This window comes from Coccinella septempunctata, chromosome 2 (assembly GCF_907165205.1).
Source record: "Coccinella septempunctata chromosome 2, icCocSept1.1, whole genome shotgun sequence".
NCBI classification, from domain to species: domain Eukaryota; kingdom Metazoa; phylum Arthropoda; class Insecta; order Coleoptera; family Coccinellidae; genus Coccinella; species Coccinella septempunctata.
Window position 1 is genome coordinate 25,374,442 of NC_058190.1, and position 25,266 is coordinate 25,399,707.

The window sequence follows — 25,266 nt, forward strand, 5'->3', positions numbered from 1 at the left end:
GAAGAGTTAATCTTTGGATTTGGAACTACTTACTACTGAGCACAGAATTTGAATCTGAAGCATAGAACTATGCATGGTTGAGTTCTGTGACGAAAAGCAAATATTCCGTGTTCTTTTTGATGACGTAGGAAACAAATTGATGTGTCAAGATTTTTATCCGATAAAAAGCAAAATTGTAATTCAAAATAAAACAGGAATATTTTCACTTATTAAATCAATAAAATGGTTTCGCTGATTCAAACTATAGATACAGGCCATGAAGATATGATACATGACGCTGAAGTTGATTACTATGGATTGAGATTAGCAACTTGTTCTTCGGATAATAGCGTAAAAGTTTATGATATAAAAAATGGGCATGCCTTACTAGACGATTTGAAAGGACATTTTGGCCCTGTTTGGCAAATAGCTTGGAGTCACCCTAAGTTTGGAAATTTATTAGCTTCTTGTTCTTACGACAAGAAAGTCATTATATGGAAAGAAACAAATGGCAAATTTAGTAAATATTATGAATATGCAAACCATGACTCCAGTGTTAATTCTGTTCAATTTGCTCCTGCCGAGTTTGGTCTTATATTGGCTTGTGGAAGTAGTGATGGTTCGATATCTATTCTTACATACATTATGGAAAGCAATTCATGGGATGCTAAGAAAATTCAAAATGCTCACGCAATAGGATGTAATGCAGTCTCTTGGGCTCCTGCGATTTTTCCGGAGTCTGCACTTGATAACAACAGTGAACCATCTTTAAAGAAGATGCTGGTGTCTGGTGGTTGTGACAATTTGGTTAAAATATGGAAAGAAGATCAGGATCGATGGGTTGAGGTAACTGTCTTTTTTTTCTTTAAAAATTTATGTATTAATATCATTCATATCATTTCAGGTATCTAAACTTGAGGTTCATTCTGATTGGGTGAGAGATGTAGCATGGGCACCTTCAGCTGGTCTTCATCAGCATACCATTGCAAGTTGTTCACAAGATAGAAGGGTAATCATATGGACTAGTGATGATGCTATATCTTGGAACTCTACTGTTCTCCATACTTTTGATGATGTTGTTTGGAATGTCAGTTGGTGTCTATATGGAAATGTTCTCAGTGTTTCTGGGGGTGATAATAAAGTAACAGTTTGGAAACAAAGTTTAGAAGGAAATTGGCAATGTATCAGTAGCGATGTTTCTAAAAGCCCAGGACAAATTAATCAGTGAATAGTGACACACTGATGTAAAGATTGTACTAAAATTTTATATTCACATGAATTCTCTGAAAATACAAATAACGAATTATTGTTAATTTTAACTTTATTTTGAATATACCTGAGATATAGAGTAGTCTATATATTTAATATTTTATTTATCATAGTTATACAGGAAATAGAAAAAAGTAATGGGATTATACATGCTCTGCTGAAAAAAAAGGTGATCGATGCGAATATTTGTATAAGATGTACACTATGTTTTAAAAAGAGAGTTTTTACCACGGGACTTTCTTGCCCTACGTATAAGCCGTAAGGGGGAAAAAGACTACCAGAACGTGAACGATCAGTAAAAGTTTCCACTTTCGTCGAAGAGATGGCAGCACTTTACGAACGTCTATTTTCAATTTCAGCAGGTTTCGAATTGTAGCCATTGACGAGACTTTTCGAGAAATTTTTTCATGTGGAAATTCATTGAAAAAATCATTTCATCTCGGAAAGTGAAAAACGTGAACAAACATTTGAGGGGTTCATAGCTGAAGTGAACCAAGTCCATGCAGACTAATTTTGAGATGAATGGCTTAGAAGTTGTTTATCACCAATTAATTCAAAAGTGAATTCTTTATTTATTATACTTCTTATGTGAGCATATTCTTACATTCTAACCTTTTAAAATCTAAAGAAGTCACTTTTGAATTAATTGGTGATAAACAACTTCTAAGCTATTCATCTCAAAACTAGACTGCATGGACTTGGTTCACTTCAGCTATGAACGCCTCATTTGTTATTCTAAGAAAAACTTTTCCTATTTTTCTTTCTGTTTGACGAAAAAAAAGTTTTCTGGCTTTCCGAGATGACGAACTAATTAAATTGAATTCAAATAAAAACCTCATATATATTAAGTTTCTGACGTGAGATATACCTTTTCGCTTTTGAACTGACCGCTAAAACGGTGTAGACCCCTGAAGAGTCTTATCATACGTGATTCCAAAAAACGTCAACATCAAGTCTTCGATTGGACTTGAAAATTTTGAATATGAACACTTCCTTAAATGGCAGCAGAACTGATTTTTTCATAGAATATTTATTTTATCACTCAAAAGTAACCCTTACTCTTTGGGTAAATATGATGGACGCGCGTGGGGAGTGAAGAAAAAATTTGAATGACTGCAGTCAACGTGTTAAACCGAGTAATCACCAAAACGGTCAAAAAAAAAAGTTTGCTGATTGATGTAAACAAAACACTAGAAAGAAACCGATACCCATCAATGGGTCTATCTTCCTCCGACACTTATGGACACACTTTCTGCCGATTTGCTGAACAACGGGTCCCTTCCATCATAGACAAGCTTCCATTTCTTGATTGAGTTCAATGGGACAACACATCAGCATTTTGATTATTAGCGATCAGTTTCATAATGTGTTATCCCAAATAGTCCAGAACTCAACATGAGGTATTATAATAATAATATCTTTATTCCACTGAATATACAGTGACGTTAGCAACTTGAAAAGTATATAGTATAGAGTTCCATAAGATTTCAGTCGGAAGTATTTTTCGATTTTCTGAATCATTCATAATGACTCGACCTTCTATTATGATAGCCATTTTCAGAGACAGTTGTCTCTGCCATTTTCTTCTCGGAAGTGCCCAGACTTCTCATTTGTGCAAGGGCGGATATACCTATTTTTCATGGGAGGGGGAAATCCCCTCAGAACCTTCGAAATAAAATTAACATACATGAACACAGATGAGTATGTATTTTGATACTCATGGCTGAGGTAATCTCTCTCCTCCACGTAAATCCGCTCTTGTATTTGTGGATTTTTAATTGCTTTTCCAACCAGTTACTGGACAAGTACGATGCACAGTACTCGAATCGAAGATTTCCATAGATGTGTAATTGTTGATTATCTCAGATAGCGAGTATAGCGACACTAAAATTCCTCAATAACACACACTATTCAGGAAGGGGTAGTTTTGATATTCCTGAATAGTACTTCCAGTCACAATAGAATGTGTCTTGGTAGTGCTGGTTCTAATTTCCACTCATATTTTCACAAAAATCTATATATCGTATACATATTTTATATAGTTAAAAACATTTCGCAATATAACGTGCCCCTCCCCTTCCTGTGTGCGACAATGGGTGTGGAACCCATTGCATGTCTATAAGCGCCGATCCCCGCATAATAGCTCAATATAAGTGGCTTATGGGAGATTTGAGCTGCATGATTTGCTGCTCTAGAAAGCTCTTACGAGGTTTTGTTCAAAGTGTGTTGTATGTTTCGTTTTTATCATCGATTTGCTCGTGACATTGATGAAGATATGATTCATATAATCTCATTAACATTAAATTACTTCACGATTATTTTGTCCATAACATCACAAGCTGGTGTGTGGTGAAAATAAATCACATATATTTCCAGTTTTTATTCAAAAAATAAGTATATCTCCTCAAAATTTTATATAATACATAGGCACAGTTTCTTCAACAGACTATAGATGTAAATACTCAAATATCCATAATTCCTACTGAACTTCTTCCAAAGTAATTTATTACATTATCCATTATTCCCACAGCATAAGCGCTATATGAACTGTTGATATTTCTTTCTTAGCTGCACTCGTAATCAATTCTCGGGCCGAAAGTACACTTCAGAACGAAATTTGACCCTTAATTCACAATTAACTTCGGACAAAATACTCAAATGAGTTACGGACGGTTTCATGATCAAACCTAAAGTCCCTTTAATTTTAAGGGTTCCTTTAACCCTACTAACGGCCGGTTTTATTATCAAACCTAAAGTAGCTTCAATTTTAAAGCTTTCCTAAACCCTACTAAAAATTACACTAAAGGAAGCTTATGAAGTGACTTTAAATTTGATAATGAAACTGGACGTTAAACATATAAACCACAACATAAGCATTGCACATATGATTTAGGAAATTTGGCCGACTGCGAATCCAGTGCTAGACTGGAATTTCATTACGAATGGTAACAGAGAACGCCACCTTCTTAGCTTCGTGCCGGAAGTACGCGAATTGATTACGAATTCAGCTTTAAGAAATGCCCAAAAATGCGGTGTAGATGAGCCAAATCACCAGACTTTCCCTTTCTCTATGCAAATCACCACAGCAGAACGATGTGATTTTCCCACAGTTCTAGCGTTGTATAAAGACTAGTCTTTATACACTAGTGATGTGACCGAATTTGCACGAGGCAGGCATCTCCTTCAGTTATCTTTAATCGAAAACGTAATAATCTCTTTATTTCGAACACGGGTTCGTCGAATTTAGCACATTTTTGTAACCTTTTGGTAACTGATTAATCAAAAATTTGTCTACTCGATTCGTTTCATATATTGTAGAATTGTATATCTCGCAGAGTCCTATACCCCGTAAGGTATTTGTTATTTTATTTGGAGGTCAGGAATTCCTTTTTTGATAACTTTTCCAATCGAACAGAAATACTTTCAAAATCGATTAAGACCGTTGGAGTAGCAGTATGAAAAAGATTGGTGCACACGGTTTGAAGTAAAAACTGCACATAAAAAATAAATCAGTTCAAAAATATCTTTTTGAAATATTTTTTACGAAGACTTTCCTGTTGTATAAATGTGTTAAACAAATTTCATCTTTCTTTTATTTTTACAATACTCTATTGTTCCATAAACTATTAATAGCCTATTGTCAATGGCTGTCAAGTGGTCTTCCATTAAAATATCTTCAACGTCTGGCATAAGTTTCAAGTATTGGCTTATTTTGTTACCAGCAAGTGTCATTAACTTCCTCCAGGTATTTTTTCTCAATCTAAAATAGTAAAAACTATTAGTTTGTACTGTTTGTAGCCCTCGAAAAAATGGTGTTATATACACTGTGCAAAAAAATTAACGCACATTATGGAAATCTCAAATTTATTCTACAAGTGAAGGTGTTCTCAATGATAATTATTTTTATCAGAATTATGCATGCATATGTTATCCACTTTCAACGGTTTTCTTCAATACAGATGTTTTTTCCCAGCAGGAATGAAAGAAGATGATATTATCAGATTTTGAATGTATTGGCTCCATTCTAGAATCAGTTGTTCTCGATCAATTCTAGTGATCAATAGTTTTTCTTTCGTTTGATTTTCTACACTCGATCGCTATGCAACGCGAAACACGCAATTTGACCCAAGAGGAATGTGCCCAAGCGGTAGTTTTGCGAGAAGAAGGGTGGACATACACAAGAATTGCAGAAAGGTTTGGAGTTTCCCATACAAGTGTGTCCAGAATGTTGCAGCGATTCAGGGAGACAGGTATGAGTGTCCGAAGACCAGGACAGGGTAGACCACGGGTAACAACTGCCATTCAAGAACGTTACTTGAGAGTTTCTTCGTTGAGACAACGGTTTGCAATCGCTCGCCTCCTTCAAATTCAGCTTGAGCAAACTCATGAGGTGCAAATTAGCACTCAGACAATAAGAAATCGCATCAGAGAATATGATTTAAGGCCTCGTGTCGCGGCAAGAGGCCCAGCTCTTCCTCCAGCCCGTCGAGGGGGCGCGTTTGGATTTTGCGAGAGAGCATATCCACTGGGAAGAGGCCGATTGGGAAAGAGTTCTCTTCACAGATGAGTCTAGATTCTGCCTCTACCATTGTGATCGACGTTCCCTTGTATACAGACGTCCACATGAAAGATATGCTCAGTGCAATTTCCTGAATACTACTGGTTTCGGGGAGGATCGATTATGGTATGGGGTGGAATATCTTTGACTGCTCGCACAGACCTAGTGGTCGTTGATAATGGAGCTATGACTGCTGATAAGTATATAAGGAATATTCTCGAAGAGCATGTAGTGCCATTTGCCCCATACATTGGTGAAAATTTCATTTTTATGGACGATAATGCCAGATCCCATCGTGCGCGCATCGTTCAGGAGTACCTTGAAGAGGTTGAAGTCTCTCGAATGGAATGGCCAGCAAGAAGTCCAGATCTCAATCCGATTGAACAGGTTTGGGACAACCTCAATAGAAAGCTGAGAAGTTCAGAAAATCATCCAGCTACTCTTAATGACTTAGGAATCCGAATCATTTTGAGTATGAACCGTCGTTGCCGAGCTGTAATTAACGCAAGGGGTGGAAATATCAGTATCAAATCACTTATCAGCATTTCAATATTTTGAAAATTGTTCATTTCTCTTCTATCACATAAGATTTGGTGAAATCCTGAATTTTTCTTCCATTTTCTTCCTTTGTTTCGTTCAAAACTTTCCCGAGAGAACATAAAAAATAAGTTATAAAGTCAATGTAGAATTAACTTTCATTAACATTGTGATTTTCAGAATGTGCGTTAATTTTTTTGCACAGTGTATTTTCTTCATAAAAATAAAACTTTTTAAAGGAGAGTCATTTTTCTTCAAAATAGAACTGGCCAACATAACCGTTTCACCAAAAATCGCCCATACAAAACTTTCAGGATGACGTAACGGCCTTTCTACTGTGCTCCCACTGCTCCTTGGAATGTACAAGGCTGCAGTCTGCTCGAACTCACCAAGTTGAATATTCGAATAATTGCTTCTCACAAGAAATTCACGAGAATGAAAAAATCACAAATACCACAAAGTTGTGAGTACCTACTGTACGATTCATTCAACTGAGCTTTTCTAGAAGTCAGACCCATACTGGAAATTTCATGAATGCGCACTCGACTTTAGGGTATGATATCTACGATGATTTTGTGCTCAAGATGAAAGATGACATACTTTTTGTTTATTGATGTAAGTATGTATTAGGGACACTTGAGAGATGATAGATAATCTGTTTGCAGTTGAAACAGTTTTAAAATTCGGCATTCGATTAGATTTATTATCGAGTTGTTAACTTATGTGTGCGGTTGGACAAAAATAAGAAAACAAAATAGTTTTTATTTTCATATGTTCATACGGAAGACAAAAACAAAAGATTCTACGGGAAATAACATTGAAGTACGTTATCATGACCATTTTATTAAAGTATGAAACACTTCATAATATGGAAAAAAACGAGAGAGACAAAATGGCTTCAGTTTTTCATGACGATTAATATTCCGCAAACAAAATTTACACTCCCTATTCAGAAAAATCTATTTGACCTTGAAATCAAACTTCAAGATCAGATAAAAGCCCCCCCTGAAGAAAAAAGTCGATTTTAAGCGAGTAACCGGTTATCATTGATATTTACCAATAATGAAGAATGATCACGCCTAAACGGGGAGGCAATGAATACAATAATAAGGATAAATTCAGATGCATACCACCCGACGATATGAATATCGACAAGTGTTACGATCTGAATTGAACTAGCCAATTTGCCATCGTCAAGGCAAAATGCTATGTTGCTCTGATGAGACCAAATGAGGCCGAAACCATGGTCAGCATCTGCTCTTTCATCGGTGGAGCGTACTCCATTTGGGGCCTTGACGATGGCAAATTCGCTAGCTCAATTCAGTTCGTAACACTTGTCGATATTCATATCGTCGGGTGGTATGCATCTGTATTTATCCTTATTATTGTATTCATTGCCTCCCCGTTTAGGCGTGATCATTCTTCATTATTGTACCGCTGGCATCATTTCTGCCGTGATCTGAACGCGTTCCCAGACTTCTCAATTCATCATACGTCTGTTGTTCGCAAAGCGAATCGGCGTACTGAATTGGGGAAAATATGGGACATATGCTATTGTCTTCGTCTTGGTTTCTATCTGGAGGGGATTGAATCGGACACCGTTTCATGTTGGGTGGCGCTCTGGGTAAATGTATATTACCCAGTAGAACATGCCAATATTGAATGGGGTTCCATCAATTCCAAACGTTCTCCACCGTCGAAAAATGCTATGTTGCTCTGATGAGGCCAAATGAGGCCGAAACCATGGTCAGAATCTGCTTTTTCTTCGGTGGAACGTACTCCATTTGGGGCCTTGACGATGGCAACTTGGCTAGTTCAATTCAGATCGTAACACTTGTCGATATTCATATCGTCGGGTGGTATTAATAATATTATTATTAAAAATAAGGATAAATTCAGATGCATACCACCCGACGATATGAATATCGACAAGTGTTACGATCTGAATTGAGCTAGCCAATTTGCCATCGTCAAGGCCCCAAATTATTATTAATATTTACCAATCTTATTCAAGCGCTTGTTGGTTATAACAAAAATATGACGTGATGAACTGGACCATTCATTACATAATTTTGGACCGCAGATGACTGAAGGTTTAACTTATGGTAATTGAAGTGAGGTTAGAAGTTGTGAAGGGCCCTGTGAACTCAATAAAGATCACTGGAAGGGCTACAAGGAACATAACCAAGGGCGAAACCACCAATAACCAAGGGCAAAACCACCAATAACCGGTTATTCGATTGAAATTGATTTCAGAAACTTCCATGTGGAACATTTTGGATCCAGGCCGTTCCCAAGGAGCTACTTTAGTAAATCTTTAAAAATGGGTTACCACGTTAGGTGAGTTCGATGAGTTTTACCTTCTGTCAAGAAAGACTCATCCTTGGAACATCCTGTTTAAATATTATGCAAGATATAAAATAAATTCATGGATATCCCTTTCAAAATAATTTGTCATGTTGAAATTACCGAATATGAGTAAATTTTCTAGCTAAATCAAAACGAATACAATCATTTATAAAGATACTGTTTTATAAACTTACAAGCAACATTGATATAATGGTGCCAATATGTCGATATGGTGCTCGTAGGGATTCCCCAAGCCTTTTCCATTATCCAGCAGTAGTATTTTACCGTCCATAGTTTCATAATGGTGACGATCGCCATTCTGAATGAGGAAATCAAAAATGGCCGTATCAACCATTTCTAGTAAACGATTCCTTGGAATGCTACTCTGAACAGCCCTAGTTGCAAAATGAGATCAATCAATTAATCCAATTTATTGTAAGTGAAATAGTCTAACGGCCAATTTCATAATCAAATTAAGAGTCCCTTTAAATTGAAGGGATTTATGTTTGATCCATAGATTAATAAATTAATCTATGGTTTGATCATACAACTAGCCGTAAATTCTTTTCAATTAATTCATTTACAGTTGTAAAATACATTTAATTATTTTCCATAGGGAAAGACCCTCTGTTTCGATGCGTCATTTAATTATATTCGTACAGATTTCTTTCCAGAAATTTCCAGTTACTATTCTAAAGCCTTATGTTTCTGGCGTGTCGTAGTTTGAGCGCAAATAAGGCTTAGCTTCGTTACAATATTGTAACGTTCTTAAGGTTAATCAAATTGTTTTCTTTCCTAACGTCTAATTAACTACTAAGTACACTTATTTATGTAAAAGGTCTAAAAGGGTTAACTCTAATTCATTCACACGCCCACTAATTTACTTCTACTACTTTGCACTTCATAACTCTTCGGAAATCACTGTTCACTCGACTCTATTCAAAACACTAACTGCCCTGAGGTCCGCCGTGCGTATCTTTTATATCGATAAGTCCTTGTTCGAGAGTGTTCCAGAAGCGCCCAGAGAAGCTGCGAGTCGTCGCGATGTTTCGAGCGGCGACAAGGACATATTCAGGAGATTCACTGCCCCCTTCTTAAGACGTTAGGTCCCCGAACACCCTGGTTGGTGTTCAATATCCTTACAGGTACTTCCTTCTTGCCCTTGCCTCTCACCAAGGTTTTTCCCAAGCAATCCTTTCCCGAAGTTATACTCACTAGCTGGTTCGATGAGCCTTATAAAACCATCCCGAAGGTCTCTGTCTTAGTGTCCCTTCACTATGGTTTCCACCTGCCCACGTAAATCAACATCTTCGTTGAGTGATACTCGAACCATGGCATCTTCACATCTCAGGAATGGAATTTTAAGACTTTCAATTCGCATTGGATCATATCCATCTGGAAGCCACTTCCATTCCCAAGATTACTCCCCCCCACCACAGTTGCAGTTCGTAAACGAACCATGGTAGGGTTTTTTCATTTCCGTCCACGATATCCGTCCTCACTATAGTTCGAGTTGAGAATGTGCAGACTGAAATCTTAACCGACCGCCCATCAATTTTACCGTCGACATAAACTGGCCTAGATTATGATTTCTGTGTCATTGTCGTGGCAAGTAGGTTTACGCCTATCAATCTATCAATCCGCCTTAGTTTTCCTGCTCTTGGTGTCTTGATTTAGCCGGTTTCTTACAGTTGAGCTGAAAATTACCTGTCCCAGTGCACTTCCAGCATCTAGATCCTCTATTTTTTGCCTCTGGATAACTTGGAGTACTAGGTACCTCTTCTCAGCTCTCATTGATCGCTGAGTCTTCTTCTACGGTGTGCCCCAGCTTGTTCTGTGCCCTGTGCGAAGCTTGCTTGGCAGCTTCAACGCAGGGTCTGCTGGGTCTCCATATCTCTCAACCCAACGACGAAGCTCTGGACAGTGACAACTCACTGTCCATCAAGGAAGCTATCAGATGCTGTAGAATAGGACAGTCTTACCAACCTTGCTATGTCTGCTTAGAATTCCAGCAAGGCTACTGCACTCTTCTGATGACGTCTCTTAATCTGTGCCTGATACATTCGTTGGAGGTGTGCATCACCATATCTCATCTGCAGTTTACTTATCAAAGCTTCGTTATTTCCTTATTGACTTGAAGGGAGTGATACTGATTGCTGGGTGTGTTGGACGGATAAATCAAACCTGCCACTGCGACCAAGTGGTCCGAGAAGTGGTCTATTGTAGCACACAACCAAGCTCTTAGAGCTAGACCTCTCCCTCCAGTCCCATCATGCTCAAAAAGGAGATGATGTCGAAGTGGTTCTTGAGTTCCTCCAGGACCATCTTCGGAGAACCAAACACTCCAAGTCTGTCCATGTCTGCCGCCGGGCAGTCACAGAGGATGTGCTCAATCGTTTCGTCCTCCTCTAAGCTGAGTCACTTGAAGGGACAGTCTGACTCTAATCTTTCTTCCACTTTTCCAATCCTGTTGTCCAGCTCGAATGAGTAAGTTCCTCAACTCATTTTCCATTTATGTCAATTTATCTCCCAAATTTTCCTCTATTTTCTTGGTGTTTTCCTCCATTTTAGTTTCCATTTTCTTTGTGTTTTCCTCTATTATTATTTTTCATTTCCTCAGCATTTTTTTCCATTTTTAAGTTATTTTTTCAAAGGATTGCTTGAGAAACTCCATACCCGCCGATCGATTTTCCCTGATTGCGATCTCGTTATCGGAATTCAGAATGCTCCACAATTCAATTAACACAACAGTTCACTTGATCTAATTTCTGATACTAGTGTAACGTTCTCAGGGTCAAATTGTGTTCTTTCCTTACGTCTGATTTATTTACTCAACTTTGCACATTGTGATTCTTTGCAATTCACTGTTCACTCGACTCTATTCAGAACACTATCTCCCCTGGGGTCCGCCGTGCGTATCTTTTATATCGATAAGTCCTTGTTCGAGAATGTTTCAACAGCGTACAGAGAAGCTAAGAGTCTTCGCTATGTTTAGAGAGGCGGCAGAGACGTATTCTCTATTCAGGGTGTTTTTAAAGTTCAGTCCTTTTTTATAGAAAGAAGAGTAAGTGAAGGCGAAGCGTTCCACCCACCAAAACAAAGCTTTCAAAATAACAAAATTGGAAAAATCAACGATAGAATAGATCTTTATCTCAGTTCAGAATTTTATTTTAATTGAAGGGCATTGGACATGAGGGATGATGATGACTCATCTTGATTACCTTATGTACAATTGAAATATTACCTATATCTTCCATCCTGATTTACACCTCCAAGTTGAATGAGTGTGTATATCAAGAGAATAGAAAAAAAGTTAAATTAATTGCATCCTTCAATGGATAAAAAAAAAACAATTGGAACACTTACTTGCAAAATGATTGATTACGCTCCCATTCTGCTAATTTTCCAGTTTTATAAGTTCTCATCCATGGAGACTTTACAAGTTTTAATTTATTCTTAATATTAAATATCACAGCTCCTGTAAGGGTACCATACTGATCTGAACATATCGAATCCCTTTTAGAGCAATAAAAACATTTTCCATAAACACATGTCCTATTTTCTATAGTGTATGTGGTCTCTAAGAATTTTTTTGATGCAACAGGTATAATATCCTTTCTTAGGGATATTTTCCTCTCAACACTTAATGGAACAAAAGGTAAATTCAGAATAACAGATAAATAAAAAGCTATTATCTCAGAATTATGTCTATCTTTCCCACCGTAAACAGGACCTTTTAAAATTTTATCTTTTTCATACCATTTTGGTTTAAATATAACTTTCTGATCTCCCTAAAATTTATTGTTCAGTGGCATTAAAGTCATTTTTCATAATCATATTCCTTACTTGCAATGTCAAAAGAAACTTCAGTTGACTACCTCTCCCATCTAAATCAGCTTTGACTATTGGGGTATATTTCAGGGCAGCAAAAACTTTACCAATATCTTCATGCATATGATTCACAACATGTTGTCTTGATACCCAAGAATTTGATAATTTCCACAAATAAGTTAGGTTCCTGAATCCTTCATACTTCCTTATGTTCCAAATGAAGGAATTGGTAATATTCTCAGTACTAGTTTTAGGACTAGAATATGCTCCAAGGAGATTCTTTGAATAGAAAATAATATCATCGTGTATACTTCTATTACTCTCCACAATTGACTTATTTGCTGGCTTTTTGAGATCACTTAATTTTAAGTAGAATAAATAATTTGCTATAGCAACAATTGATATAAAAGTGAAAAACAACAGTACAATTAATTTTTTCGATTTCTTCATTGATTTCTAACAAGAGGTGCATAATATTTGTAATACACTTAGCCTCTGTAAGCACTAAAAAACTGAAAGGAATTATTTTCTTATTTGTTATTTCACTAGCAAGAAGATATGTATGTCTATTATCTTCTTGTCCACTAGATCATTTTACTCATTTTACTGTTTCCAAAATTTGAAATTTGAACTATCAAAAACATAAAAGAAATAAATACAACTAACCTAACCTAAAAATTCGAACCCTACAACCATAGACTTTCCATCATGATGCACAGATACAGATTGTCTCTGGATATTTCAGTTTCGTGTTTCCATTTTCTGAAAAAACTGGAGACCCATTTTCTTAATCACTCACATGAATGACCAGCTAACACTTAAGTTTTACATCGGTACAAAAGCAATGGATTTCAAATTTTCATAATGGGAAAACCACCAGTGTCGTCAGCTAGGCATGCGCAAAAACATGTTTGTCTATGATTCTGCCTTCAGCTGTTTCCATTCTCCCCCAAAAGTCAAGGAAAAATCGAATTCAAGTGAAAACGAAAATAGTATTGAAGTTGAAGTGGTAGTGTGATAGGTAATGACGTTTCATGTTTGATCATCATTATAGTTGGAAAAACATATAATTGATAAAAAGTTTTTTCTAAGTCGTCAATTAATCTTCAGGTGGAACGTAAGATTACAAAACATTTCGCATTTGGAAAATTGATATTATTTAGTAAAGAGTTAATGGCGTCGTAAGCTAATATCTTACAAAAACATTTCGAGATACTGTTATATTTTTAAACAATGGCGTGTACAAAACCAACGAGTAGTGCTTTGAGAGCCTTAGCTGTCGAATACAAAAGTTTACAGGAAGAACCAGTTGAAGGTTTTCGGGTCAAATTGGTAAATGACGACAACCTCTTTGAATGGGAAGTGGCTATATTTGGACCCCCAGATACTCTATACATGGGGGGTTGTTTCAAGGTAAGGCTTTCTAATTTCTTTGTTCAAATAACGGAAGCAAAACGAGCAATGACAAAGCTCTCAATGAGTTTTCCATCTAATAATCTAACTGGAGAGATGAACTAATCTATTTTTGTCCGTTTTGCGATCAAATATTTTCGTTAATTTACCACCTTGAATTCAAGGTGTAAATTTCAATGAATATGTTTTATTCATTTCAGGCAAGGATGAAATTTCCTCCAGATTATCCTTATTCACCACCATCAATCAGATTTCTGACTAAAGTTTGGCACCCTAATGTTTATGAGGTAAGTAAATCCTTTTTATATTCTTCACAGGTCAGTTAAATCATGATTGGTTTTGGACATACATTTAGTACTCCCTTTATTGTTGCAAAAGGTGCGTTTTCAAACTTTAAAGTAATGACAATGAAAACTTGTGTTTCTTTTGTCATTCAAGGTTCTATATATTTTAGAATAAGTAGTTAATCTCTTCTCAATAACATCTTAATGAAAATGCAAAATTCATATTAACGTTCCGTGATCAAAAGCAAATTTATAAGTATATTTCCTCGTTACTGAATTCTTTACAATTCAAAATGGAATCATTAGAATAGAAAAATTTCAAAGTTTTTGTTGAGACTCATTTCTTTGTTGAAAGTCTGTAATTTTAAAATTATGAGCCGAAATTGTCTATTCACTATGTCTATTCTATATAGTTGGGGAGCCCAAGAGGGATTTACCGGAGCATGTCAGATTAATATAAGGGCAGATACCTTGGTCCCTGCAGAGTACCTCCACCAAAAATTAGACCTGTATATAGGGGTAATTTTCTAGGACACCTGTCAAAATAGTAAAAATTTAAAACTATCATGGTACATACTCTAGCATGTCAGATTAAAATATATGTGGTTAATAACAAGTTGAAAAGTATACATTCTCCTGACAATTTGAGCGTGACGAAAATATGTAGGAGGGTACAAAATTTGCAAAAAAAAAGTCACGTGTATATTCTCGAGCGCGGTTTTTTTTTCTTTTCTAGTTAATGATTCAAAAATAACGAAAAAATTATAGTCTGACAATAAAAAATGGCCATAAAGGTCACCAAAAGAAGTTTTTTTTTTTTTTTTTTCAATTTTCTCCTCCCCTGTGCTTTTCGCATTCATTATAAAAGTTAGAGCATAACATTTTCTACAAATTTCGTCCGAAGCAGTTTTTTCTGCGTCCAAACATTTTTGAGATATATGGCGATGAATGTGCATTAGACTGGGATTCTGCATTGACCTTGGTCTTTCGCATGCATGGCTTAGCTCCTCGCACTCACCACCCTCTAGCTCAAAAACAGTTGAGAATATGTAAAATTGTTTCAGACAAGTCGTATAGAATTTTATTATCTACAAAGACGAAGAATGTCTATTTTTTTAACCAACCTGAGGTTAGCAGAAAAAAATGCAGCAGCTCACTTCCGAATACTGAATATGCATTTTGCATATATGGAGAAAACGAAGTCTTCAAACGCACGTGGAAAATCAGTTCATTAATAACAAATATAGGTTATAAAGGGAAATTCGTAACGGTGCCATTAAAGAGGGTTGAAACCTCTGGAAATACTAAATACGTATTCTGAATATGAAGACGACGTAAAGCCGGCTTCAAACTAACATGAACAATCGATCTAGTAATTAGGAATATACAATACAATCGAGGAAAATACCGTTGCGGGTGAAAATACCCCTTGAAAGACTATATATGGATTCTGAATTCGAAGGCGACGAAAAGCCAGTTTCAAATTTACATGGAAAATCACTACTCTCTAGTAATGGCAAATAAATGCCATAGAGAATAATCCCTTGGGGACTGTTTAAGATCATGAAACTCACTTAAAATACATGTGCATTCTGAATATCAAGATGAGGAGAAGCCAGCTTCAAACTGACATGACAAATCGATCTACTAATTATTACTATTATGTACAAAAGGAGAAAACTCCTTAGGTGCCATTGAAGGTGAAACTACCCCATGAAATACTAAGCATGAATTCTGAAGTTGGAAGCGAAGAAAAGCCAGCTTCAAGCTCAAATTGGAAGTCACGCTAGTCTTAAGTAATGACAAATATATGCCAAAGAGCCAATTCCTTGGTTGCCGTTAAAGGGGGGTGAAACTAGCCTTTGAAGTACTAAATATGCATTCTGAATATGAAGACAACGAAAAGCCACCTGTGAACATTATAACTGTGAACAACAACACTCATTTTCTTTTGAGCTAGTTTTGAGTTGACTAATGTGAAATGTCCTCCTGGTTGGGCTTTTTTTTTCAAAAACGACATAAATATACAAAAAATCTGAAACAAAAAGAATTCAATGTTTTTGCGGTATGTGACGTCATTGTTTTCATCGCAGGAGAATATAAAGCCATATGTTGGCACCTTAATCGATGTCTTAAAGAGTGACGTCATTAATTTTGTTGTCTCAAAAAGAATATCGCTTATGATTGAGTCATTGTCAGCGAATCGAATTGTGAATTTTTCAATTTATGTTCTTTCGCCAATAAAATATTTACTTAAACTAAATGATAATGCAGAAGGTGCATTATTGGGAGTAAAAGTACTCTTCCCTAGTAGAAATTCAAATCAAATTCAATTAATATAAGAAATATATTCTCCCTTCTCCTTTACCTCTTTCCGCTGAAGACGAAACAGGCGTTCTCCAGAGACCGCCAGGTTCTGCTTAAAGCGTCTTAAAGATTGACGTCATGGCTTACTCGCTCAAATAGCATCGCTTAAAGACGCTTCACGCGAAAATATGGCTTAAAATATATTTATTCATTCCAAATATTATACAGTAGAAGGATAGGAAACGCCCTCGTATCTCTAATACCTACTAAAACTACATTTTGATCAGTGAAAACACATTTGACGATGAGATGGTGCTGAAAACGTACTGTCAATACAGAAAAACCGTTAAAAATAAACGGAAACACTTCACTTTTACGTTGAAAATTTATGCAGTGAAACTGTCTGCACGAAAATTTAAAGCACACGCCTCAGTTTTGTTTTTTGTGGCTTTTTAAATATTGGAACATATTTTAAAAATTTCGATTTACAGGGTGTTGTTTCGAGGATTCAAACGATTCATTATTTTTTTTAACCCGGACCTGGATTTTTCACGCGGTTATTGAATGATACGTTTGAACTTTGAATAAGAAACACGTTCGACTGATATGGCCTCAGGAAGAAACGAGCAAAATTCATTTAACATCAATCTCGGCTACGAAGACAGTAAGAGCCAATTATTGTGGTATCTCCAGAACCATCTCGTTGCCACCTATCCCACTGCTAAGTATTTCCGTTTACCAATGAAACACCCTGTATAAGTAAGTTCGTAATTTTTGGTGTTTTGTGAAGTACGTCGTGTCGTCGTGTATGGTAAAAGTACTGCAGTGATTTTAATAATGATTCTTGTTGTCAATTTTTATTGTTTTTTCAAGCGGAAATGACTGAAAATAATGACACCATTACAGAGTTCCTTAATTTATATGAAAGGTACCCCAATATTTGGTTTGCACATAACGTCAATCATAAAAATAGAAATTTGGTTTCCGATGCATGGGCTGCTATATCCAATGAAATATCCGTTACAATTGAAACATTGAAGAAGCACAATTGTTCAACGTTCGTCTTTTCACTTGCCACAGAAAGACTGGCAAAAGATGAGCATGTGGTGTGTATGGTCATCGGTGCACGAATATCGAGAATATACCAACTTTTCTACTAACGTTCGCTAAGACGCTGGCTAAGGCTTACCATGCCGTCTGCAGCCGTCTTTAGATATGTTGTACTCGCATTCGATTGGAAGAATTATAATTTGCCCTTTATTTCGTAACTGCTTACACAAACTCTCAACGAATAATGAAGTCAAATTCCATGAGGGTTTATTTACGAAAACGACCAATGTTTGGGTTAAATTCACTGAATATATTTGTTTGCTGTCTTTCTCTCTACCCTACATATTCTTAAGCAAGGATCGCAACTACGGGTAAATGAAAAAGGTTCGACGTCCAAAGGCTCTGAAAGAAATTCAATAGGTCTTAGGTCGCTGAACACCAAGTGTCCCAGTGTGGATTTATGCAGCATCAAATAACACAGGTCACAACAGGTATCACGTAACATTTATCAAGTAACAAATAGACTAAATGTTACCATTTATGCAGACAATTAATCTTAATATTTTCATAATAAATAAACTTTTTTACAAAAACCTCTGTTATATCACTGAACCTAAAATGAATTATCAAAACAGAAAATACAAATAGTATCATCGTTTCGTTTTGTTTTGACAGAAGTTTTGGTTAAGTTTCATGACCTGACACTCGCAGGGGCGGATGCAGGATTCGATTTTGGGGGGCACAAACCCCTTTACGCTTTTTTCATTCTCGAAATATAGCGAAAAAAACAGTTACCGAATAATAACACGAAAATTTTCATTCATTCATAATATTCAGAAACGGTCCCCACATCTCCCAGATTCGAGTTTTGGTGGACTATGGAATAGATCATTTGGAAATTTAGCGCAAGCGAGGGAGGAGTTTCGGTCTTAGGGTGGGCACTAATAACTATACAGGTCGTCACAAATTTTCTAGAGGTAGCAAATCAATGAGTGCAACAAAGATGTATGAACAAAACAAGGCGCGAAATGAAGATGACAATATTTCTCCTATATATCTTTACAGTAGATTATTAAGGTCAAAAGAATTCCTTTTTTTTCTTCCTCATTTTTTCCGATTCGGCTTGAATGAAAAGATGTAGCCATTTTTAGTTTTCACTTCAGAATAACTAACTAAATCTGTGCATTCAGCAGAAGTAGTCAATTTTTCGAATTTCCCAAATATTTTCTTTTTTGAAAATCAAATTATTCGAAAACAGCGCATTATACCGAAAAATATGAAGGATAGATACTTTTATTTTTCGAAATGGTCAATTATTCATTAAAGAGTGTTGTTCAACTTACTTTTAAAAGTCGGGTTCTTTGAATTTCTGATACTTTAATAGTTTGTAATGGTCATAAAACTAGAAGATGTGTGAATTTTGTGTTCGGAGAAGATTCGTCACATTAATGAAAACAATATTCCGAAAAACATTCCATTCGAAAAAATCGTTTGTGAGATAACACAAAACAACTTTTATGGATTATCAACCTGTATATTTTCAACCTAGCCGAATTGGAAAAAATGGTAGAGGAAAATGTGTTTCTTTCGACCTAAAGAATCTTCTGTTAAAATATATTATACCGGGTGGCCCACCCCAGACTTGGCGAGTAAATAAAGATATTTCGAAGATCTTTTCTTGTGGTGTGTGTAGGGTGTTCAAAAGCTTAATTTGAAATTATTGTCGTATACAGGGGTATATGGTGTATACAAGGTCCTCGAAAACAATGATATAGACCAAAGTTACACTTTCTTAAATGTAACACTCTGTATTTGACCTCAAAAATGTAATGGCAAGCTCAAATTATGATGATTTTCTTCAGATCACTTTATACCTTAGAAGGACCATTTACGAGATAATGACGAAAAAGGTTTACTAGTTTTGAAAGTTTTGTAAGAGTAGCCAACTTGTCTAATCGATTCGAATTCTGTCTGTATCGCTAGCGTAACTAGTTTCTTCATTAATTGCTAATATGGAGTTTTTTTAAATAAAAAAACTCCATATTTTCGATTTTTCGCCATTATATCGTAAAGAGTGCTTCTGAGCTATAAAGTAATCTGAAGAAACTCATCATAACTTGAGCTTGCCATTTCATTTTTGAGGTCAAATATAGGGTGTTACATTTAAAAAAGTGCAACTTTGGTCTATATCTTTGTTTTCGAACACTGTATATATGACAATAATTTTAAATTGTGCTTTGGGACATCCTACACTCAGCACAAGAAAAGATTTTCAAAATATCTTCATTTACTCCCTCAAAATGAGAGTGGGGTGAGCCACCTGGTATAATCTACAAATTCTCACCTGTGAGCGATTATTGAAAAGAAAAATATAAATTGAATAAAAAAATGATATACATAAATAGAAATACCAAATGTAAAAAATAAAGGAACTATCTGTTTTGCATATTAATTACAATCACTGTCAATCGACCGGTTGGGTTCATGGAGAGTTCGTCGATTTCAACAAATCGAAGAAACGAAAATCTATATGAAAAGTAACTCATATTTTCATTTCTTACATTCTGCTCGATAAAACACGATAAGTGTCTGAAACCTCTCTTTCAGCTAAATCGAATAGTTTCTGGCCTATTCAAGTTTTCGAAAATTATTCGTTGCCTTTGCGTAAACAATAAAACTTGATGAGAGTAGTTTACATATGACATAAATTTTAATACATCTAGCCAATTTATCAGAATTTTTCAGTGCTTATTACTGATGAGTATGTAAGATATTGAGCAAATCTTCACCCTCTCATTTTAATAATTTTGTCGATTGGTCTTGAACAGTTTTCTTTCAGAACGGTGACCTATGCATTAGTATTCTACATCCGCCAGTCGATGATCCTCAGTCTGGTGAACTGCCTTGTGAACGTTGGAATCCCACACAAAATGTGAGAACAATTTTGCTCAGTGTCATTTCCCTGCTCAACGAGCCAAACACCTTCAGCCCTGCCAATGTAGATGCTTCAGTTATGTACAGAAGATGGAGGGAATCAAAAGGAAAAGATAAAGAGTACGAAAACATTATCAGGTAAACAATTTGAGGGCGAACAAAAATAGATATTTTAGTTCATAAATAGTCGGCTGAATATAATAACGCAGCTGCTCTTGACCGTTCAAACCAAGCGTTGACTAATCGACCAAGAAATAAATTGAAAAAAACATGCTCTTATTCAAACCCTCCGGAACTTCAAACTTGTGATTTTTTATTTTGTTGATTCGTATTTTAGTGAAATAAAATTACAGCCTTAGTGTAATGGATAGTCGTCTTTGCTTCTGGAAGTAAATTTTTCGAATCACTATGGGAGTTAATGAAAAATACAATAATTACATTGAATGCTTGTGTATTTCATTTGGTGAATAGTTTGATTAATAATAATAATAATTTGATTAATAATGCAATAGCCAAAATTTCCGTGCTCATTACTCGACTGACCGATTACACGAGAAACAATTTCTCATTTCTGTTGCCAGATTTCTTTGTAGGAAAATCACAATTCACATCAATTGATGTCATCTGTCTGAATTAATTGCTATTATATTTTTTGTTGTCAATCAATCAATCAAAAGATCAATTTCCTACTTAAGAAATCTGGCAACATAAATGAGAAATTGTTCCTTGTGTAGTCGGTCAGTCGAGTAATGAGCTTAGAAATCTTGGCGATCTTTTCAAAGTTAACAGTATACCCGCAAATAATTCCGACAGATAACATTAATTGATATAAAAATCAACAAATGTTCTGATCTGAATCTAACTGGCCAACCACCATCACTCAGAGCATCAACAGAAAATCTTTCAATTAATAAATTTGATTTTTTTATATCCCTCTCTTGAATGCATGATGCCAGTGAAATGCGGTTCTTGCTGCGTTCAAAGCCTTTTTCTTTTCTCTATAAAAGGTAGTGAGCATCATCATCAAATAATTATTTTTACGAGGATATATTGAAAAATTCTTAGCTTAACAAAACCAAACAAAATTTCAATGTCAAAATATTTTATTATTCAACATATTCTCCTCTTAATTGGATACGTTTATTACACCGAACCTGCAACTCCTCTAGGCCTTTCAAAAAAAAATGTTCCTTCTTGCTCTGCAAACCAGACCTTCACAGCTTTTATTACCTCCTCGTTGGAAGAGAATTTACGACCTCTTATACTTTTTTTCAGTTGAGGAAAGAGATGGTAGTCGGATGGAGCCAAATCTGGTGAATAAGGGGGGTGTTCTAGTAATTCAAACACTAAATCACGAGTTTTTTTCATGGCAACATGAGATTTGTGTGCAGGGGCGTTGTTCTGCAAAAACAAAACACCTTTGGATAGCTTTCCGCGTCTTTTCTCTTTAATTTTTTTCCCGTAGAGTGGTCAGTAATGTCGAGTAGCAATCTCCGGTTATTGTTCTACCCTTATCCAAAAAATCAATCATGTTTACTCCATGGAAATCCCCAAAAACTGAAGCAAGAACTTTTCCAGCAGATTTTTGGACTTGAAACTTCCTAGGTTTTGGAGAACCAGAGTGTCGCCATTCCTTCGATTGTTGCTTTGTTTCTGGATCGTAGAAATGTAGCCAAGTCTCATCGATAGTAACAATTCTGTTAAAGAAGTCTATTCGTTTTCAAATCGAGCACAAATCGAACGCGATGCTTCTACCCTTGCACGCTTTTGGTCAACATTCAAACATTTGGGGATCCATTTTGGAGCAATTTTTCTCATGTCCAAATTGACGTGAACTTCACTGCGCAAAAAAATTACGCACATTATGGAAATTTACATCCTGTAATTTACATTACAGGAAATTTATTCTACAACTGAAGGTGTTCTCAATGATAATTATTTTTATCAGAATTATGCATGCATATGTTATCCATTTTCAACGGTTTTCTTGAATACAGATGTTTTTTCCCAGCAGGAATAAAAAAAGATGATATTATCAGATTTTGAATGTATTGGCTCCATTCTAAAATCAGTTGTTCTCGATCAATGCTTGTGAGGTTGAAGTATCTCGAATTGAATGGCCAGCAAGAAGTCCAGATCTCAATCCGATTGAGCAGGTTTGGGACAACCTCAATAGAAGGCTGAGAAGTTCAGAAAATCATCCAGCTACTCTTAATGACTTAGGAATCCAACTCGGAGAAATCTGGGAAGGATTAGATCAGAACATTTTAAGATCACTCATTTTGAGTCGTTGCCGAGCTGTAATTAAGGCAATGGGTGGAAATACCAAGTATTAAATCACTTATCAGCATTTCAGTATTTTGAAAATTGTTAATTTCTCTTCTTTCGGTGAAATCCTGAATTTTTCTTCCATTTAATGTGTCTTGTTTCGTTCAAAACCTTCCCGAGAGAACATAAAAAATAAGTTATAAATTCAATGTAGAGTTAACTTTCATTGAAATTGCGATTTTCAGAATGTGCGTTAATTTTTTTGCGCAGTGTATATGATGAAAGCGTTCGTATGAAATATTCAGTGCTTCAGATATCCGTTTTAGCCCAATTCGACGGTCTGATAAAATTATGTCATGAACTGCATCGATATTTTCGGCGACTGACACAGAAACTGGCCTTCCCGATCGGTCATCAACTTCGATGAAAAATTTACCTCTTTTGAAGCTCGCAGTCCAATTTTTCACAGTCGCATACGAAGGACATTGATCACCAAGGGTATTAAGCATATCTTCGTAAATATGCTCACCTCTTAACCCTTTTAAATACAGGTACTTGATGATGGCTGGATACTCCAATTTTTCGATTTTTCACAATTTCGGTGGACATCTTTTTTCTTTAAATTTATTGCGTAACTTTCGTTTGCTTTGTCGACCTCAAACTTCACACTGAGTTATTGTTCGTGGCTATGGTAACGCAATATTTTTTTATGGATGAAACTGGTCTAGGCTAACTAGATATCAATACATCCTCGTATAATAATGAACAAGAATATTACATCCAATCACAGAGTAACTACCTTCAAAATTCCATAGCCTACTTGCCGAGATTTTTTGGATGGAAATCAGTTGAGGAATCATTCTCGAAAATTATTTTTAATTACATTATTCACAGGAAACAAGCGATGGCCGCCAGAGCAGAAGCAGAACGAGACGGCATTCAAGTGCCTCTAACTCTTGAAGATTATTGTATCAAAACCCAGGTAAAACCTAATTCGTCATCATCAGACTCTCAAGCAGAAATGGCAGATTTCTATGATGACGATTATGATGAGGACTATGACGATCCTTCTTATGGTTCAGATTATGCCGAAGATGATAATGACAGCGGTAACGGCGAATCATGATCGGAAAAATACTAGTGTTTCAGTGAAAGTTGAATAGAATTGGTTTAGGACATTTATATAGCACAATATACAGGGTGTGACTAGCGAAATGAGCAAAGGCGTTTCTTCGATATTTATCAAAAAAATGATTTATTTATATTGCAGAACTACCAATGGATTATAGAAAAATCCATTCATTCAATCTTTCTTTTGACTGTATATCTTCGCGAATTTTTCAACTCGTCAAAAATTTAAAACATTTTGAAAATTTATTAAATCCTGCGAATGAAGAGAATAATTGAGTCTCTGAACCTTTGTGTTGTTGAGTAGCATCACGTGTCTGAATATTTGCAGTGTTTTAACAGAAATTTTTTGTTTATTTTCAAATAGTCTATTCGAAAGTTATGTATCTATTCTAAGTGGGGACATTTTCTGGGGATTCAAACATTAGTTAGTGAACATTTGCACTTAGTTACATCCTGTATAAGTGCTAATTTTGTTCGTGAAAATCTTTCATTTGATGTGTCAGCTGTGATTGAATATTCAAAAATGAAATGCCAGAGTTAGAGTTTACTGAAATTTATGAGCACATTTATGCCCATAAATCAATTGAAATAACAGTTGCAACTGATTTGTTGTTGAACACTTACACTCGATGGGTTACATCCAGTTATTTATTTTATTCAGTATCTTTTTTTTATTATGAGAAATTGTTATTTTCTGGATATTCTTTTGAATGAAATGGTATAGCCGGGACCCCGCCGTATTGTTGTTAACATGATGCTGTATATTTTTAGAATAAGAATAGTCCCACATGGGTTACACTGTTGTGTTGTTCAGCATTGGACATTGAGTCGATTACTTTTTAGTGTCAAATTCTTGCTACAAGAATAAACGTAATGTCAAACGTAAGGTCCATTTCACAGTGTCATGAAAGTATTCAAATATGCATACCTTATTTGCTTTTTGAAATTCAGAAAGCGACCTCTTCTGAATGTTCATGTAAAATCAATAATGTTTTTTTGAAAGTAATTGATTTTTCAAGATTAGACTTGCATTTTTGGTATGAGGATATGTTTCTGCCATTTTATGTAGTAATTTTTGTTATTTACAGAGTTCAGAAGTCAATGAGAATTATGTGTAAAATAAGTGATTATATTTCCAAAGTTCATATGTAAAAAACAAACATAATATGTTTTTCAAATAAAGTAGAGAAGGATGAGTAATGAGATTATCATATATCCCTGTGAATATGAGTGAGAAAGATACTTTCTTACCTGATTAGCCATAGAGGCCGAATCTTCGACTCGTACAAATATTTTTACAGTAGATTCATTAGGTAAATAAAAATGTTTCCTAATCAGTTCACTTTAAAAGATACA

The 25,266-nt window shown here is 35.6% G+C and overlaps 3 protein-coding genes across 3 annotated transcripts; 2 read left to right on the forward strand and 1 right to left on the reverse strand.

Annotated features, from left to right (window-relative positions):
* The first annotated feature begins 108 nt into the window (after positions 1–108).
* LOC123308436 (protein SEC13 homolog) lies at positions 109–1,292 on the forward strand. The gene is made up of 2 exons (XM_044891083.1): positions 109–825; positions 884–1,292. Exons 1-2 carry the CDS (start codon positions 223–225, stop codon positions 1,205–1,207), a joined length of 927 nt encoding a protein of 308 aa, XP_044747018.1. The 5' UTR covers positions 109–222; the 3' UTR covers positions 1,208–1,292.
* Positions 1,293–4,087: 2,795 nt separating this feature from the next.
* On the reverse strand, positions 4,088–13,116 carry LOC123306813 (glycosaminoglycan xylosylkinase homolog). The gene is made up of 4 exons (XM_044888967.1): positions 12,539–13,116; positions 12,059–12,483; positions 8,887–9,087; positions 4,088–5,008 (listed from the first exon to the last, which is right to left on the reverse strand). The coding sequence occupies exons 1-4, from the start codon at positions 12,971–12,973 to the stop codon at positions 4,819–4,821; spliced, it is 1,251 nt and encodes a 416-aa protein (XP_044744902.1). The 5' UTR covers positions 12,974–13,116; the 3' UTR covers positions 4,088–4,818.
* Positions 13,117–13,463: 347 nt separating this feature from the next.
* Positions 13,464–25,110, forward strand: LOC123306814 (ubiquitin-conjugating enzyme E2 R2). Its single transcript, XM_044888968.1, has 4 exons — positions 13,464–13,936; positions 14,137–14,223; positions 20,417–20,649; positions 23,674–25,110. The coding sequence occupies exons 1-4, from the start codon at positions 13,757–13,759 to the stop codon at positions 23,903–23,905; spliced, it is 732 nt and encodes a 243-aa protein (XP_044744903.1). The 5' UTR covers positions 13,464–13,756; the 3' UTR covers positions 23,906–25,110.
* Positions 25,111–25,266: the final 156 nt, after the last annotated feature.

Coding starts and splice junctions, on each gene's coding strand:
- LOC123308436 (XM_044891083.1), top strand. CDS start 223: ATGGTTTCGCTGATTCAAACTATAGATACAGGCCATGAAGATATGATA. Junction 826..883: donor ATCAGGATCGATGGGTTGAG/GTAACTGTCTTT, acceptor ATATCATTTCAG/GTATCTAAACTTGAGGTTCA.
- LOC123306813 (XM_044888967.1), bottom strand. CDS start 12,973: ATGAAGAAATCGAAAAAATTAATTGTACTGTTGTTTTTCACTTTTATA. Junction 12,484..12,538: donor AGTTTCTTTTGACATTGCAA/GTAAGGAATATG, acceptor AATAAATTTTAG/GGAGATCAGAAAGTTATATT. Junction 9,088..12,058: donor CGTAATCAATCATTTTGCAA/GTAAGTGTTCCA, acceptor TTTTGCAACTAG/GGCTGTTCAGAGTAGCATTC.
- LOC123306814 (XM_044888968.1), top strand. CDS start 13,757: ATGGCGTGTACAAAACCAACGAGTAGTGCTTTGAGAGCCTTAGCTGTC. Junction 14,224..20,416: donor GGCACCCTAATGTTTATGAG/GTAAGTAAATCC, acceptor GTTTTCTTTCAG/AACGGTGACCTATGCATTAG. Junction 20,650..23,673: donor GAGTACGAAAACATTATCAG/GTAAACAATTTG, acceptor CATTATTCACAG/GAAACAAGCGATGGCCGCCA.